Below are 19,115 nucleotides of genomic sequence, written 5' to 3' on the forward strand. Positions count from 1 at the left end.
CAAGCTGGAACCTGACCAGGATGCAGGAGTTAGCAGCATCACTACCCACAATAGGTTCATTATTCGTGAAAAACAACAGGGTGTTTTTACAGATGAAAATAGGTTAAAATGTTAGCTTAATGCTTCAGCCAAAAGACCCTGTTTTGCCAGAGATCTGTTCTTGAATTACCTCTAGAGTAACTCAGGAATAGGTGCTATGTTTTTCAATCAGGACTATCATTATTCATGCAAGCACATAGGAGACACAATGAGTTAAATTTCACAGAAGAGTCTATGGTCTTTAATGTCACACAGCCTCTATTCCTCTATTCATACAAGAATTGCAAAATCCATAAACTGATGCAGAGAGAGAGAAAAAAGTAGTGAAATGTTCACAGCTACAAAAATACATATATGGGGGGAAAGGGAAAAAAAGAAAAATGAAAACCTGAAAGTAGAGATGGTGTAACTGACTACTGCTAAAAGCAAGGTCAGCACTTTCCACTGGAGACTATTTGATTTACACTATTTTGTTTCAATTGAAAAACAAAATCTTTGCTTGGCAGATTCTGCTCTACACAGTCTATTACAGATACTTCTGAGATACCCAGCATCATTTATAAAGGGACACTTATTACTGCTGAACGTGAACATTTTGTTAAATTTCCCAAAGTTCCAAGAGGAAATATGTGCAACGCTACACAAGGGTGTATTCAGTTAGTTGTTGAAGTCAAGAGCCTGGACAACCTGCGTAGTCCTGGAGGAGAGGTGTGCTACTGATTGAGATGCTCCGAGTCTCCCTCGAAGAATGCATTGGCTGTCCTGGACCCCCAATCCCCCACTTATCCAGAGGCTTAGAGCCAGGAATATCCCGCGACGGACCACTCTGTTTTTACCCTTTACTGGCTTCACTTCTTCAAACTCCTGCAGAGCTACTCCAAATTCACCCTGGTGTAAATCAGATCAGAGGAAGACTCCATTATGTATCTTGACTGCCGCTATTTATCTAATGGGATACAAAGAGGCTTTTTTTTCTTTCTGTTAGGGTAGAACAATGAAGCACTAAAACATTTAGGTCCCAGTGGTCATTGTAGATATGCACAACTAAGTATCACTGCTTGCAATTTCTTTTTGTGTTATATAGCACAAAATGACTGGCATTAATGCACATTTGATGCATATGAATGCATGTCTTTGAAACAGGACATTGTGGTTGTAGAAACCATCACTACATTTACCACGGTCTGCATGTAGTAAAGCTATACTGCTTCATGCTTTAAAAAAGGCAACTCCTGCACCTGGAGCACCAAACTGAAGTAGTGGAAAACTTCAGGAGGGTTAACTGGTCTCATTTTGATCAATTTTGGGTTTATCTCACTGCCTCTCCAGGTAATAAAGTAAGATGCCTGTAGATGGTGTGGAAAGACATGCTATACATACTTTAAATGACAAAAATTGTCTATCCATAAAATCCATCACAAGCAGCTTGAACTATATACCCTGAAAAAAGCAGACAGCTTTTTCCAAAACACACACAATTTTTTTTCACATCCATCATCTATATGTCATTATAAAAATTGGACAGAACAGGTGCTTTTACATCGAAGAAGGCAGATTCTTATCTGCAGAAACATCTTGCTAACTTGGATAGGCTTCACCAAATTGTTTCAGTCAAGAACAGAAATGTACAAAACCCAGTAGTCATCATTTCCAAAATATTTGGCTTCAACTGAAACCAAGTCCATTTTTTGAAGTCTGAAACTATTTAAAAGGCTTTTATTTTTAATCCTCTAATTTGCTGGTTGATCCCTATCTAATCTGTAAAACCTTTTTGGAACTACATCTGAAATGAAAGATTAGCAAGTCACACAGCTCCCATCATTTCTGATCATATGTGTTTTTGAAGTCATGCAGCATGATGTTCTGGGATATACAATCCATTTCTGGGATGCACAGAACAGCAGTGGGATAACAGTTCTATGGAGGAACTTGGTCTGAGCTGGCCGAGGCATACAATATAAATATATGAAAACTACCATTAGTCATGAGAATCACTCTGCTGACATGGCTGAAATAAGAAAGAAATAGGATTAGCTGGCATAGGATGACCACATACATTTTTTTCTCTTTATCACTATTTTGTATCCATCAAGAAGTTATAAGTAAGTAGGCACAAAAAGCAATGTTTTTAAAAAGGAAATTCAAGGCAGGATAGCAGATATTATGCTGACTGCTCGCTCATTCAGCATTTTCTTAGGTCCAACTCCTTTTGACATACTCCACGATGGTAGTGAAGTCACTCTGGAGATGCTACCTGACCACTGCACAAACACTTTGGAGAAAGGTGGTTGAGTACATTAAACTTGCTAGACAATTTATAATCCCCTAACAGTTTCAATTCAATGCAGGGTTAGACCCTGGGTCAGTCCTTTGCAAATCAATGGACACTAATTAGCTCTCATCTAACTGCTGGGAAAAAAGAATGCACATGAACTTGAGTTTTCTGACCATCAGACTTCATTAGAATCCAAACTTGGTGACACAAGTGGTAAAGCCTAAGAAGACAAACCCCCTGTAATTGGTAAAAACCAATGTCTTACCAGGTTCTCGGGTAGAGAGGCTATGGAAAGTTCATCACCTGAAAAAACTTACCAATTACCATTTCTCCCCAACCTACCTCTCCCTCTGCACCTCCCCCTCAGAAGAACACAAACAACTACAACGACCAAAAGGTTTTAAGGAATTTAACATACACAGCAGGGTACAAAGACGAATCAAGATGTGTGTCATGATGCAGCAACCCTCTGATTCGCAAGACCTGATCCATGTTCACTAGGTGGGCTGCAGCACCTATCTCGGACTAAGATCTCTGAAATGGAAATCGGACAAAGAAATGGAAGGCACCAACCCCTAAAATGCACTGCCGCACACCTCTTGGAAAAGCTGGCAGCTGTGAGATACTGATTACCGCATGTCCTACAGACCTCACTGAGAGAAATCAACAGGCAACACTGCTCCTATTAAAGACGGTTCTTTCTCCCACCACTCAAATAAGCAGTGTGAGTGTGGGTCAGGTAGGCAAGAATTGGGGGTACATGCTTTGCTGTAGAAGTACGGACCATACTTCTAATAAAGATCCAGGGTATGTAGCAGACAAAGAACTTTCCAATATTAAACTTGCTTTCTTTCCAACAGCTTTGCTTATTTCAGGTAAAGAGCTGAAAATTCCTCCTTTGTCAAGTGATAGATTGGCCTGCTGTACAGCTGTGACACATGTTCTCCTAGGTCCATCAGTGGGAATGTACATCTTCTTCTGGCAAGGACAGCAAATTAGTAAGTGCTAATTTCAATTTATTTTTCAGAAGCATGAAGAGTAGGCTGGGTTTTGGTGGGGGTTTTTTTTTGCTTTTTGTTTTTGGGGTTTCAGTGGGTTTTGGGGGGGGGGGTTGGTTTTTTTAGGAAAGGAAGTGGAAGAAGTCATCAATAAAATGAAAAAAAGCACTGTTAGCCAAAGCTCTCCAAATTTTTCACTGCAAACAGCCCTGCAATACCTGTCTGATACAGGTAAATTGTATTACCCTTGTATAAGAGACAGCAAAACTGTGCTACCAAAAGTACAAATTGACTTACTCCAAATCACGCTAAGAACCATCAGAAGACTCCACAATTACCCAAGTGCAGTCCCTTTACCACACGGGCTGGGCCCAAATGCTTGATGTTTGCATATGACAGAACTACTGATAGTGAAATCGGCAACCACCTTTACACACATCAGTCCCAGAGAAAGAGGTATGAAAATAATGAAGTATACATGGAATGAAGTAAGTATGCATGGACTATATACCTTCAAAGAGTGGACATACCTTTCCCAGATACCTGCATATAATTTTAAAGATAGTTCTTGTATTAAAAAGGACTCAAGACAGTAAAGGCACCATGCAACCCTGCATTTTTTTTTGTTTTACATTCTTGATCAGCATATCAAACATCACATTTGAATAAACGCCAACAAATACAAGCCCAACAGGAGGTCAGGACCAAGCATCCAAAGGCAATCACGTAACTTACGAGTGGTCTGAAAGTGAACATGTTGTAAATTGTGTTTGAAAAAAAACCAAACAAAACTTTCAGTATATCTGAAATGTCCAAATAGTCTACCAAAATAATTACATACAAGTGACCAGATAGGTCGCTCCATTCCAGCAGAAGAGTGCTCACCTGGGCTATTATCCAATTCTAGGAGACCAATTCACCCTTTTCACAAGTGCCTGGGCAAGTTATCTGCAGTGCAGTGTCCCTGCAGGTTGATCCTCATGCATAAGGGCTTCTGTGCCTCCTGTGCAGTGTATGTGTGAGGGCTGCACATTGCCACTCGCTATCTTAGACGCAGTTAAGATGACAAAACAGACCCGGCACCTCAGACACCACGAGGAGGATATGCAGGAACGACTGCTAGGTGGATTCACTGACGTAACTCGTTCCTACATTCACTCTTCCTCTTTACACAGAAACCTTATCACCTGTTTCTCTCTTGCTCTGTGTGCATATGACAGTTTTACCCCTAATAATTACATCTTGGTGAGATCAACTAAAAAGGCATGGACTGCCTTTGAATGTTTCACATATAGGTACGTGCTGATAAATGAACTCTGCATTTCTGGTGCTATAGAAATATCTCCAAACTCCCCGACACAGTCAGGCCAGAGTACATACTGTGAAACTGTGTGATAGTTACTAGTATCCACACTGCAATGGCTACAAACAGCGGAACATGAGTGTCTACTTTGGAGTCTTCATCAGATGACTGCACATGAAAAACTCCAAGATGATTTCAAGTTTGAGGTTTCTAGGGCATCTGATATTCTGAAGATCAACAATAATATAAAGCAGGTGATGTAACGGAGAGAAGCACGTCTCTGCCTCTGATGGGAAACGTAACACATACACATTTAGAAGAAAAAGAATCCCCATGGATGAAATCTGGAAATTGCTTCACTGCAGTGATTATCACACAGTTTCACAGAAACTGGTTTGATCTAGATCAATCATTTTTATATTTCTATTTTTAGATCGCCACATTGTTCCAGTGGAGGTACAAGCCCCTGTATGGCAAACCTCATGACAACAGTTACAGAGTTTTTAGGCTGCCTTATGAGCTCCCTTAGAAAGAGGACCATGGCCTTCAGTGATCTATACTTTACAGCAGCATAGAAAGTACCGATCTTAGGCTGCAACTTAAATGCCAAATACAAATTCAACATAAACATCTTTCTCACAATAAATGAACACAAGTTTTCGATTATATGGTTTGGCTTGGTTTGAAACTGAACTATGAAACCAAACTGTTGCTGCTTTAAAAATAACATGTTCTAAAACATTTTAAGGATGCCTGCCTAAATCAAAATTAGCATTCCAAAATCGGTAATGACAAAATATGTACTTTAAATGGAAAAATGTTAAATCGCTGGATTGTGACAATGACAATAAAGAATCATTAAAGATACATCAGCTCCCTCATTTCACACCTTCTTGCATAACAGTCCTACACTTGCAGTAGGACAGCCTCCCACCTCCCAGACACTGAACACAGCGAACCCAGAGGAAAGAAACCCGCTGTTTTATGTGGCTCTTGGACAAGCTCCCGAGTCAGCCTTCAACAAAACTGTGGTTTTTTGTTGTTGTTAAAAGCTACTGTCATATGCTTGTCTCCCATCATGGCATCTCCATTTCCTCCCAGAGATAAACTGCAGCTGTTACAGATTTTATTGGAATGTGTAGTTAATCAGTAGCTCTCCAACCCATGTCAATAGTCTCATGGGTCCTCCAGGCCCAGTGCTATATAGGAAAAGTGAACAATTTCATCTCTGCATCTGCTCAAGATCTTTCTGAAACTGAACAAGTGAATGGCGCTCTTCATCGTGCTTTACTCTTCATTCATTTGGTGAATTCAGAGTTTCTCAAAAAAAGTGTCCATTCATGTAAGATTTTTTTCCATCTCTACAGTGCGAATTAAATGGAACCCTAACATCTGAACAGTATGTAAATGCTATGTGTGCAGCAGAGGAGGAGAGAAAGGAGTGTCAGCTTATTTTAAAATGAATGTAAGAAATAATAAAACATACTTGAAAGTGGTATGGTTCCTTCTGCTAACACTGAGATCACGTTCAGCTTAATGACAAGTCATCTGCTCTGACATGGAAGTGGAAACAAACTTTAGTTGGAACACACCCTTCACCTTTCGACCTAGCCCAATATTGCAAAAGCTTTGACCCCTAAAGCCCGCTGATTTTGTCATACAGCAGTAACATACAACACTCGAGCACATTCTGCAGCATAAAAGGCATTTTCGGGGATCTGTAATGCATAGAGTTGTGTAGAAAGCAATTTCCAGGTGTTTTACCACTGAATGCTGGGAGAAACCACAGTGCATTCCTTATCGGGAGAGTGAGGCATCTACCCTGTGGTCTCTAAGCACGCAAAACCACCAGTACATGGACCAAACTTGGCAAGACTTTCAGTGAGACATGCTCATGCTTTTGGCAGAAGGGAGCTGACCACTTTCAGCATCGGTGTCCTTTGCCAGCTGGCCAAAGAGTACACAGATGCAAGGGAAGCAAATTAGCTGCCCACTGGCAAAAAGAAATGCTGAGCAGCACCTAAGGAAAAAGCGTGTGTGTGTGTGTGCATGCGTGCACGTGTGTGAGTATGCATGTGAGCGCATATATATATATATGCGCACCTGTGCTTTGGGAAAGGGAGTAATACAGTTAAACTGTAAAAATTGTCTGCTACTAGCCCTGTGGTATCATTTTCTGCAACGTTCTCACAACAAACAGGCACTTTTTCCATTAAAATCTTCCGAGCTGAATTTTAAAGATTAAACACAAGGACTGCAAGGATACTAAAGAAAAATTTTTCTAATAAAGCCTGAAATCAGACCCCTTCAAGAAAGTGTCCATACAATCACTTACAGGATTTTAGAAACTTAAGGTAAGCATGTCATTGTATCTTCTCTCTTTTTTTGGTCTCTTAAAGAACGAGTGCGTGTGGAAAAAACACTACACATCAACATTTGGTAAAATAAAAAAAGCCTTCTGGATTCAGAAGATATATGAGAAATGACTCAGAAAAATTAACGGGACAAGAATTAGCGGCTGATAGATTAGGTTTGGCTGAGAGAGGGAATCTGCCTGTACATTAATTAGATTCTGCAATCACAGCCCCTTTTCGCCTGTACATATCCCACCACTATCATTACATGATCAACAGATTTTAATGAAAACTAATGCTTTCTTTTGCGAAATTCCATGGGGACTATACATAAGGTTGAGTTTACTTTTCTAAATATTTCTTGAAAATTGTACATAACGCAAGTGCACATTTGTTGGCTGTAAAGGTGTACAACAGCAATTTTTTGCAATGACAGTGCAGAGAGGGAATATGAGATCTGTGTGCTAATGAGCTGACACTGCAGAGGCTAGAGCAGTGTTAGTATAGTGCACTACAAGTGCAGAGCAGAAAGACATACGCGGGTTATTTCCAGGGAATATGATCTACAGAACTGTACGCATAATTCAACATTAATACTAACATCCTTCATCAGAGGTTATAAGAAAAGCATGAAAGACTTCAGTGATGAATTTATACATTTGATTTGTTATATTGATATTGTTCTGAAAAAGCCAGCTCAGTCCCTACATGAGCATTTTTGAAGAAAATATAACATCCATGTTTTACTTGATTTTACTCATTCACAGGTCAGGTTAACTTTCTTCCTTTCTGTTTTTTCTGACGGCAAAAAGCTGCATATTTTAAAAGATGTAATAAATCCCCCCAGAGCCAACTGATAAACTTCAATTCACCCTTAAATACACTGGAATTTTCATCTGTGTTTGTATTTTCTCTCTGTTAAGATATCATACAGCTAAATAAATAGGTGGGCAGGTAAATACAGAGTGGATGAATACTGTATGCATGTGTGTAAATTAAATATACAGAGAGGGGCTCAGTGCTAGCAGTGAAGCAGGGAATACACGTACATAAATGGAATTATGCATCATTTAACTGAAAGAGGAATGAGAGGGAGGGGCTTAGGGCAGGAATTTTCTTTTGCTTCTAAACAAGTTTGTTCCCATGTTGGGATATTGCCAAATCAGCCCTACCAGAGGTGGGCTTTTTATCTCTGGCTCATGAGGATACTTCAGAAGTGATTTTTTTCTCCTGCCTCTGGAATGCACCAGATTGCACCAAGCGGGATGTGCAGCTGTACAGTAAGAACGTAAGTCTTTCCTGAGCGGAGCCCCCCTCAATTCCTGCACACATGAACACTTACTACAGTCACTATCGTATAAATCAAAGCAAAGGAGAATGAAAAGTACTATTTTATGGATACTGACTAGTGCAGGCACTAGGCTTAAGCTACACGTGCTACCTTCTCCGATTTCCCTTCAGTTCCTTTACCTATCCCACCACAAAGTCAGTCACAGTCTCCCTCTCCAGTGAAGGCAGTCAGAGTCACTGCAGGTTTCTCTCCTATGGATCCCTGCCAATTGCAAATATTGATCAAAAGGCTGTGTGACAGCGCTGGAGACAATTTATGCTTATCTCCAAGAGAAGTAAAAATGTTGTGGAAAGAATTCCTTCATGGATATGGCAGCACCCTGAAATTATCTGCCACTCCACTGGGAAGTGAGGATGTGATTAAGGGTACTTAGGCCATAATGTTTTACGTGTTAGCCAGGTAGTGTGAGAGGCTATTAGTTCATCCTGATGTATCGATATGTATGAGCATGCTGACTTTCAAAGATAATTGTTTCCAGATCCAAAAGGAGCAACTACTGTCCTTTTTTTTTATTTTGAGCTACTGAGGCCTATACAACTGGTGACTTGGACTCACCGTAGTCTTTTCCTACCAACACTATTACCAGATGGTTGACATAGCTACGGACAAGGTCACCCTTTCATTTTCTTTCTTCTGTTCCTTTTTTCACATCTTCTATTTTTAAATACATTACTGTAGGTTGGTATTCTCTTGGTCTATGGTTTCTCCAAAGATTTAACTCTTCCCAGTTTTACTACACTGGTAATATGTGTTGGAACATGCAGCCCTATACTACAGAAAACCACCTCATCTTACTAAAATTGCCACAGCTTTCACTAAGAAATGACAAAAATCATTAGATGTCAGAAGATGAGAAGCACACTAATACATTGACTGCCTCTGAACGAGCGTGTGGTTCACTTGTCTTGGTGGGGTCTGTAAAGAAGCGCTGATAGAACTTTTAAAAAACAATTAATAATTAATCACCCAAGCAGTTTAATGTATTTAGTTTAAATCCATATAATTGATATTTAGGAAACTATGTCTGAGATACAGCCTCTTGAAGGGATTACACTGATTAAGGATTAATAGCCTGATGTTTGTTGTAAGAGCTGTTGAGGCCGGATAGGAGTAGTAAAATAAGATGCAAAGTACAGACACACTTTTATTTACCATTTTTTTCCACTTTACCGAATATTTTTATTGGATATTTTATAATCAACCCCCCCGCAAAAGTTTTGAAGGTGCTGATACAAAGCCTTTTAAAAGTGTAATGCTGCACTAGCAAGAAGCAGTCACATGGGGGATATGTTAGAATATCAATCCAAAATTTGTCCAAATATTTCCTTATGGTATATTTTCTAACCATCAACTTCCTTGGGAAATACCTGAAATCCTAGAAGCATAACATATCTACTTGTCCAGCCTTCCAATTATACAGCGTGGGACAGGAATCTAAGAACTATCCTATCCCCAACAAACAAAAAATTAAAGAAATAAGATCCTCAAAACAAGGAATTGTTTTAAAGCAAGATATACCAGTTTTCTGTACTCCAATACTTCATTATTTTACTACAATGCTTCCTCTTTGAAGATTTTATACTGTGAGTGTATGAACAGGAATCCTGTTCAAAACACAAAGTTAGTACATTGCATTCAGAGGTCCTTTAGATCATACACAGGCATATTTCTGTATACTGCAAAGTGCATGCAACTACCTCACAAGAAGACTCCATTCATCTTCAAAGGTTTACAATAAAACTGAATTTGGACATATCAGTAAAACAAATATTGAGGAACTACTATTGGTAAAGGAATGCTTTTTTAAATGCAGAACACGCACCAGTCTTTCAGAAAGAGATTTCGCATTTTAACACCACATTAACACTACTCAAAGTTCTATTTTGCTGCTTCTGTTAATAAAGGCTCAAATTATAAGTATTATAGCTTGTGCAGAGCTATTTCTCGTAACGCTAAGCATTCTGATTCCGTTTTCTCTCCCCTCAGCTCTAACGGTATTTGTCAGTTTACAGTCTCCTCAGCTTTTAACTAGACTTTCACTGTAAGAAAACAACCCAGTATTTCAGGGCAGAGAAGGCAAGTAAGCCCCTCCAGCTTTGTCCCCTCAAGGTCACTTGTAAACAGCTCTTTCTGTTTTATTCCTACATGGTATTATTTGCAAATCATACTGTTTCACACGGCTAGGTTGTAGCCTCAACAGAAAAGGGATGTTACTTCAGCAGCAATTCACTGATCACAGCTACACAGCGCTGCTATATAAAAAACATGGTTGTTTTTCTGGAAAACAAAACTAAAGGGGTGAAAAGAAGTGGTGAGAGAAGTTTCCCTAAGGTATTATTCAACCATATAATGCTGCAAATCTACTAAACCTCATGTCAGTACACGCATTTGTTGCACTACATTGTACGAACAAGAACTCTGGGCTACCAGGGAGAAATTGAATGTAAGGCTAGATAACAAATACGTATTTTTTTAAAAAAGCATGTATTTACTTACAAGCATTTGTCACTGAAAAACTGTTGGAAGAGTCCAAGTGATCTACATGATAGTTCAAATGGAAGGGCTTCTCCGTCGTATTTTGGTTTGTGTTGTATAACTGCACAGCGAATCGAAATGCACTGTGCTCCTGAACAGTGTTTCTCATGAAAAGTCCACCTAGGATGGAAAAAAAAAAAAAAAAAAAAGGGAAAAGGTATTTCAGAATGAATTTTGAGGAGAAACAGCGGCAGTAAGTTACATTTGCATACTGCACATCTCAGGAAAGAATGAACAGGAGCAGGCTGAGCCTGGGCACGTAATTCTGACAGAGCGTGTACATGAAATACATACTCCAAGTCCAAAGTTGGGCTTTTAAAGCCGCACATCACATCCAGGTGCCCCCCGAGCGGCCGGGAGTCACTGGGAGCTGCAGGTGCACCTTGAAAACCAGGCCACTTCTACGCGGATGCCCACACGCCGATTTAAAAGTCTAACTTGCGGAACCGCGGCTCCTAAATTGTCTCCAGACTACCCAAACAACGTCTCTGTGGAGTTATTTGCTACGGACACGGGTGGCGTGCGGCGTGGCAAACGTGCGGTTTGAAACGGTCTGCTGGAGAACAGGCACCGCTGAGCGCTGCTCCACGGGAGAGGCAGGGAAAAAACCCCAACTTTCACTCGCGTGCCCTCAGCCTCACGGCTCGTTCGGCCCCGGGGTTAGGGCACGCCGGAACACGTTCGCGCCGTTACTCTCTCGCATTATTCGCTACCGTGGGATGCGCAGCTTCAGGGCACCGTTCCGCACCAGCACGGACCAAATCCTCCCGCCCTTCCTGAGGGGAACGGACAGCGCGGCGGCGGCGGCGGCAGCAGCCGCCCGGCACCGCTCCCCGCCGCCCGCCGGCGCAGCCCAGGCGCCGTTTCTGCCTCGCCTCTCGCTCACGACAACGGGAAGGAGCCGGAGCGGGGCTGGCCCCGAGAGCCGCCGGGGCCGCCCGCGCCCCGAGCCGGCTGCGCCCGGGCTCGCCGCCCCGCCGCCCCCCGCTCCCCCTCCGCACAACTTCCCCGCGGCCGGCGGGGGGGAAGCAGCGGGTCGCGGTGCCGCGGCGGGCGCTTACCGATACTGATGGTGTTGGGGAAGCCTGCCAGAGCCTCCCCCAGCAGCCCCGCCAGCAGCAGCAGGAGGGTCCGGGGCGCGCTCTGCCCCATTTTCTTCAGCCCCTGCGGTTCAGCCCCTAAAACGAAACTGGCGGCACAGGCATGAGCGCAACTGGAGACGCGGAGTAGTGTCAATGGTGGTGGCGATGCTGGCGGAGGTAGCGGGGAGGATGGTTCCCCCTCCTTTCTTCCCTTCTTCTTTTTTTTTTTTTCCCCCCAAATCCCTCTCCTCTTGTCTTCACCCCAGCCTGGGAGGGCTCATTGGCTGCGAGGTTGCCTTTCTCCCCCCGTCTCCAGCAGCCCCCCCCCAGCGCAGGGACTTCCCCCAAAGATGGTGGGTAGCGGAGCCGGCGAGGCTGCTCCGCCCGGGCCGGGAGGGGGGTTATCGATCAAACTTGGCGTGAGGCGGGCTGGCAGCCGCCCGCCGCTCCGCTCCGCTCGGCCCGCCCGCCCAGCCCCGGCGCTGGCGTCTCCCGGCCGCGGCGGCAGCGCTCGGGGCTGCGGTCGGAGGGAGCTCAGCGGCCTCACGTGGGCCGGCCCCCGGGCTGCAGCTGGCCCCTTTAAAGCTGCATCGCCTCGGTGTGTGTGTGTGTGAGTGCGTGTGTGAGTGAGTGAGTGCGGTGCGTGCGCCTGTCTGCGGGCGGGGGAGGAGGCGGGGAGCCGAGCCGGAGCCGGGAGAGGAGGGCGGGGGGGGGGGGCGAGGGGGATGCGGCCCGGGTCCTGCCCGCGCCCGGCGGCGGGGCAGGGCCGGGGAAGGCGGGCGCTGAAGGCGCCTCAGGGCCGGGGGCCCAAAGGCGGCAGGGGCGGCTCAGGGCCGGGGCACGACGCGAGAGGCCCCGTGAGGGCGGGGGCAGCCGGGTGCCCGCGGGCCTGCCCCTGGGCGGGCGGAGGAAGGCGCCCGAGGGGCGAGGGCCAGCGCGGCGCTCCGCGGCCCCGCCTGAGGGGAGAGGGCTGGCGGCGAGGCGGGAGCGTGGGGGCGGCCGGAGGGAGGGCTGGAAGGGGCCACAGGGCAGCCGGCAAGGAGCGCGGAGGGACGGCGCACTTTGCCCAGAGGGGCTGCCTGCCCTGCCCCCGAGTTATCCCCGTCCCTCCTCCGGTGCTAACGCCTGAGGGGCGGGAGGCTCCCGCATTCATCCGCCCACGGTGCCATGAAGTCAAGAAAGACAAGGACGAGTTTATCCCGCACAAGGGAATATTAGGTCCTTCCCAACCTCCTCTAAAGGACGGAAATCCAACAAAGTCACCCTGCTTCATCCCTTATGCTGGAAGAAGACAGACAGGGAACATCTCTGTCAGAAGCTGCGTCGCTCCAGCACAGGGCACAAAGCGTGGCCTACCCCATGGCCGCGGGGCAGCAGGCAGGTGCGTGTTGGACATCCTCAGCTACCCACCTCTTGGCTGAGCACCGATCTTGATACGCCCCTGGCCTGCACATTCGTAGGGAGCTACTGTGCTTCTGCTTGAAGCTTGGTTCTCTGAGGGCTCCGTCTCCTTGACACCTCGCTATGTGAATCCTGCAGCTCTTTTCACTGCTTCGAGGCTCACAAAACTGTAGAAAATGGAGACAGAAAAGAGATATTGGGTCACCTAGTCCATCTCACAGGCCTAGGGAAGATTGTTCTTCACTTAATGTTTCCTTTTCCTCTGATTTCAGGAGGTCGCTTTCCCTTGGTCCTCCTCTGCTTGCCTTTTTTCTTCTTAATCTCAGACTTTGGTGTTCTTTGGGTCTATGTTCAGCTGAGTTAGGGATAATATCAAAAGCAGTTGGCTTTGCATTTGCAAAATAATCAACCAGTGCCACTGGCTCTAGCGTCGCGTAAGTATGCGAGATGTGAGACGGTGGCAGGTTCCTGCACATATGCTAATAAATAACATCAGAGATTCAAACCACTACTCTTGAAGGAAGCCAAAGGCACAGGTGAAGAACAGGACATCCCATTAATGACGCAGGAGCATAACATATGCCTTTAGCAGCATATATGCGACTCCTACTTACTCCTAGGTGCATGCGTTGGTTGCTACATGTGTGTTGCTTTATGAGAATCGTGCCCAGAAAATGGAGTCTATTCCAGTTCAAGCAGGAGTAGGGATCAGGCTGCGGGGTTTCTGGTAATGTTCCCTGTTTAGATCGAGATGGCATTTGTCACTTTATCTGTTTAAAGAAATGGTTATCTGTATGGACAGGTGGAGTATAAAGTCCATCTTTATATCTATAGCACTCCACAAGCTCAAAGCACTCTACAGATATTACCTATGAATTCCCGTAAACATCCCCATGAAGCGTGATTGTATTCTTCTCTTACAGATGTAAAAACTTGAGGGAAGCAACTGGCCCAGCTCACCTAGACAGGAAGTTTCAGACCCAGAATTAAGATCATGAGCAGCAGCCTGGCTTCACTGTAGAGCACTCTTCTCTCCCGTGTCTTTTGGTGAGCAGAGCAGATCTGAAAACTACAGACAGGTACGTGAAGTTTAGACATTCAAGATAGTTGTGAAAACCATGTTCCTATAGGCAAATAATTTCTCTCTCTGGTTGCAAACTACTTATCTTTCCCCATTCTACCCACCTCCAGCCCATTTCTAACACATTCTCCACAAAGTCCTGCTGTCCTCTATTTTGTGTCCTTTCCTAGTGGCCCTACTTTCTTCCTGTTCACTTGCTCTCACAAAGTTCTTCTCTCCATCCCTGCAGCTGTGTATTCCAGGCTGACTGCCACCTGCCACACTGACAGCTGATGATGTACTGACAAAATTATGAAAGAAATTATGTTTAACATTATAGATGTTAGAACAAGAAAAGAGATAAAATAGCCATGAATGAAGGTGGCATGTGTCAGAATCTCATTTTCATACACAGCCAGTAGGGTGGGTATCTCATCTCAAATAAAATGGTGCTTCACAGCCTCATCTCAAAATGGAGAGTCTTGTTATAACCCAAAATACATCTGTGCTAAGAAACAAATAAATTTTCATTACCACCCACATTTTTCCTCCTGAAGTCCCTAATATACATGTCATTATTATCATTTTCAATACACGCTTTGCTTTTTTGCTTAGGCAATTAGTCTCATGGTACTATTTGCAGATACGAATGGTACAGCAGCTGTCCCATACAGATTTTGGAGAAACCCAAAGAGACCCCATCCCAGTTTATCTTTCTTAACAGCGAACCCAGCGTGTCCTAGGACAAAATGGTAGGAGTTTAGTTGGCTTTATGTGGATATTAATGCCATGCAAGTAGTTTATATACTTTGCTAGGGATGCTCAGTGACTCGAGTTAATGAGTTCCATGGTAACCGAGGTCATACCAGATGCTTTCCCAAACCTTCCCTGACTAAATACAACCAAGATTTTGCAGGATAATCAGAGCTTCATGTTTAGATGATTTATAGTGTTCTGGGACACTAGGGGATTCTGAGTACTATCTACCTGAGCAGGAGGAGGTAATGATTTATAATTAGCTAATGTGTTCTCAATGTAATGTCTAATAGTGGATTAGAAAAATGCTAAGGAATTTGGGACACAGCGTTCTCACTGAGCTTTCTGATGTTACTAGGCTAAACCCATAGTGTTAGCATAAAGTCATGGCAAAATCTACACCAGGATTCTGTGGCTCAAGCCTCACCCTAACTGCACTAAGCTGACTTTATCACTTTTGTCATTCCTGTTTCTAACTGCAAGAGAAGCTCAGGCAGCGAGTCTCTAGAAATCATTGCACTTCTCCCAATACCAACCAAATCAGGTTATAATTGCCAATAAATGTATTACCAATTGTGTCTTACGGCCTTTTTTTTTTTGTTTTAAACTGGTTATTTCTTCATAAAAACAAAGGACAAACAATTAACTGAACTTTATGTTAATGTCAGCATTTTGATTAGCTAAACTGATTAATTCTGCAATAGACAGTTAACAGATAGAGTGATAGTGGGAGAGACAGAAGCAAACATGAAAAGGGATTCAGGGAGAAGATGAAACTACAGATAGAAGGAGTCAAGGGGAAAGTACAGTGTCAAAAGAGGGAAAATGAATACAGACGTTACAGCTTCATACATTTTGGAAAACAGGTCAAAAGGACATCTAGTTAAGATTTGATTATATTATGAGTGGGCATAGAACAAACTATTGAAGCTCTCCTGTTTACCTTTCATTACCATGCAATAACAGAGACATAAAATGAAATTAAAAGGCAGCAGACGAGAGACAGTTTTAACAGAAATATTCTGCTATGCACTTTATAGCTAACCTATAAAGCTGTCTTCTACACAGTATTCTTGGCAAAAATAATTGTTTTTAAAAGTTTCAAATTTTATGTGAATTAGCGGAGTAAATGCATTAGACTAACTAGTAAAAAGCTGCTGGGATTAATATTCAGAATTCATGGCAAAAAGTAGCTCCTGGATGCCTCAAGAAAGACCTATTCTTCTTATGCATGATGAGAATTTACAGTATGTCTAACATTCTCTGAAAGTTTTTGTACCGGTCAGCATTAGAGACAGGATAGGAGACTACCTGAACCATTGATTTCTTGTTACTCATTTTTTCTAAGAACAGTTAACAGGTGAAATCCTGGAACCACAGAAATGTATGGTAGGTTTATTACCCCTATCATTGGAGCTAGGAATTTACCCAATACATCCTGGCAGAATAATATCGTCTGGCACATAGAAATATGTTCTAGTACGTGGAAGGATGATCAAGATTTGTATAGGAACGGGGTCAAAGAGGAAACTTGTTGATAAATAAAAGTCATTACTCAGTTACTGGAGTCTAATTCAAATTTAGGTAGCTGAAGCAAATTCATGCAGGAATTTTTATCAGAACGGAACATGGACTGTTACAGTAATAACCTATATATATTACAATTGCACAACTAAGACACAAATGTGGAAACAGTCAGCATGTACAAATGTCTTCATTTTTCTTGGGTTTGTGGTATCTTCAGGATACATACTTCTAATTCTTCTAAGAGCTATGGGGCTGGTGGAAATGTAGTGTTATTATAGTCCCATAATGTCAGAAACAATTTATATTACCTTTTCCTTTCTGATTAACTGTACGCTAGGCACTGCTGGCATAACACAGCCCTGCAATTCTTATTTAAACCTGTACTGTTGCTGTGCTCATCTATATTTATTACTTAAGGAAACAGTAAATCAAGTAAAAAAGTAATGGTATCCCCTATATACTGTTAAAGTGAATCCTCTCTCTCTTTTTGTTTTATACCTACGAATACAGTTTTCAAGCAATCTTGGGAGTTATATCCAGTTCATGCCCACTTCAAATGTGCAATATCTGACCACTGAATATTTAATTTCCATATAAAATTACTGAAATATATTCTTCTTAAAGACGATCTCTTTTAGCCCTAAGTAGTGAATAATCACTTCAGATGATTGTTTGCCAATCAAAAGTCTATTTTCGTCCCAGTGTGTGTTTGTATATTACCATAACTCACCTCATCTCAGTTCAAATCTGCAGTAGTGTCTTTTAATGAAAACGTCTTTGGAAAACAGCACATAGATTCTTAGAAATGGATGTTTAGACAAAAAGAATTTACGTTTTTCACTGAAGTTTTAAGGATTTCAGATTTGTTCTGTTCCACTTGATCAGACAGAGATTCCTACCCTCTCCTAAGCCATCAGTCTGGTGATTACAAATTTTTAAGTTATGCAGAAAACTGACATTCAGTTCTCTGCTAATTTCAAAGAACCTGTTTTACTTCTGGAGTCAGCCTTTGCAGCACTAAGGTATGGAATCAACTCACTCTCTTTTTTTAAAGTTAATCCAATTCATATAAATAAGGTATTAGTTAATATGGGAAGGAAATCAGACAGAAAAGGAACTTTAAGCTGTGTCTCCCTTAGTCCTGGGGAATATATTGTCTGTGGAGCGTTGGTCTCTCCCTTGCTTTGTCACTACCCAAGAAATGTCACCTTGAATGTGAAAAGATTTCCCTATGCAACTTCCATGAAAAGAAAGCATTTCCTTAGAAGAAGGAGGTGCATATAGCGTATGTGGTAAGAATGAGCAGCTCCGGTACTTTAAGACCTTTTTTTTCCTCTCACTTAGAGACCTACCTGCCATCCAATTCCAACAGCATCTGAAGGTCTAACAACACAATGTATGAAGAAAAACACCAAGGAAGCTAGCAAACTGTCAATATAGGGAATTTATGGAACAGTCCAGAATCTGAGAAGGCAACAGAGAAAAATCATAGGAAAAGAGAGATATCCTATTGCAACATCGCAGTCTAACCCACAGGCTGGAGATTTTGATCCATGTATACTAAAAGATCTAATACACAGTCTTTAAATCATATTTTGTTGTATTGTGAAGGGCTTGCATTGTCCATCTGCACAGAGATGAATTTCACCTAACATGATCTGGTTTATTGATTGCAGTGGGATTAACTGAAAGTACAAAGATGACTACAGTGGTACACTTACATTGATGTGAGTAACACAATGTGGTTCTGATAATCTGCGGTGTTCAGGAGACAAGCAAATCCTTCAGAAACCCAGTGACTTATTTGAAAAGATCTGATAGTAACAACATAGCCAATGTTAACAGAACTGTTCTCATGCTTTATGAAACTTTCATTCCTAATTAAAAGTTGTTTGGCTTCGCAAGTCACACCTTGTAGCAATTGTGCTGGATCTTGATAGTTACAGTATAAAACTGACTGACTATTTGATTGCTCTTTCAGCACAACAGAAGGCATAAGGAGTGAAAAAACAATTGCAGAGGGGTTTGTAATAGCAATTCTCACCTTGTATCAATTTGAAGAGTCTTAAGCATTCTCCAGTAGATCTGCAGTGGTCCTTATATAGCAAATTGAAGTTGACTGACAATAGATTTACTCTTCTTAATTACCTTTTGCAGACTCTTCAGCAGCAGCCCATGAGTCCCAAGGAGTCCACAGACCTGATTTGCATGAAAAGAGATATTTATTTATTATCATCTGTTAAATATTGGTTTAGTATCAGCTTATCTTGAAGTTGCTCTTGAACGTGTAAACTGCTAGAATCCTGTTTTGAGTTCTGTTGTGTCCTCATAAGCACTCAATAATAACTAAGCACTTAAGTACTAACATGAAGATAAGATCACTACTATCACTGAATGTCTATTTTTAGGAACTTTGTCTAACCCATGATGTTGC

At 42.6% G+C, this 19,115-nt stretch overlaps 1 protein-coding gene and 1 long non-coding RNA gene across 6 annotated transcripts in view; both read right to left on the reverse strand.

Annotated features, from left to right (window-relative positions):
• Positions 1 to 12,572, reverse strand: part of GRIA3 (glutamate ionotropic receptor AMPA type subunit 3) — a 156,263-nt gene extending 143,691 nt beyond the window's left edge. For 2 of the 5 annotated variants that reach the window (XR_008239069.1, XM_052813322.1), the window contains exons 1-2: positions 11,917 to 12,571; positions 10,817 to 10,975 (exon numbers count right to left, since the gene is read on the reverse strand). Coding sequence is in view for 4 of the 5 variants with exons in the window: in XM_052813322.1 (XP_052669282.1) it covers positions 10,817 to 10,975; positions 11,917 to 12,007 (250 nt within the window). In the remaining variant the exon portion in view is untranslated. Of the gene's footprint in view, positions 1 to 10,816; positions 10,976 to 11,916 lie in introns of all 5 variants that reach the window. The other 3 variants (XM_052813321.1, XM_052813320.1, XM_052813323.1) reach the window with 2 other exon arrangements.
• Positions 12,573 to 13,353: 781 nt separating this feature from the next.
• Positions 13,354 to 18,884, reverse strand: LOC128154023 (uncharacterized). The gene is made up of 3 exons (XR_008239212.1): positions 18,726 to 18,884; positions 14,299 to 14,407; positions 13,354 to 13,505 (listed from the first exon to the last, which is right to left on the reverse strand). It is a non-coding gene; the product is annotated as an uncharacterized LOC128154023 (long non-coding RNA).
• Positions 18,885 to 19,115: the final 231 nt, after the last annotated feature.

Source organism: Harpia harpyja, chromosome 18, assembly GCF_026419915.1.
Source record: "Harpia harpyja isolate bHarHar1 chromosome 18, bHarHar1 primary haplotype, whole genome shotgun sequence".
Lineage (NCBI taxonomy): Eukaryota > Metazoa > Chordata > Aves > Accipitriformes > Accipitridae > Harpia > Harpia harpyja.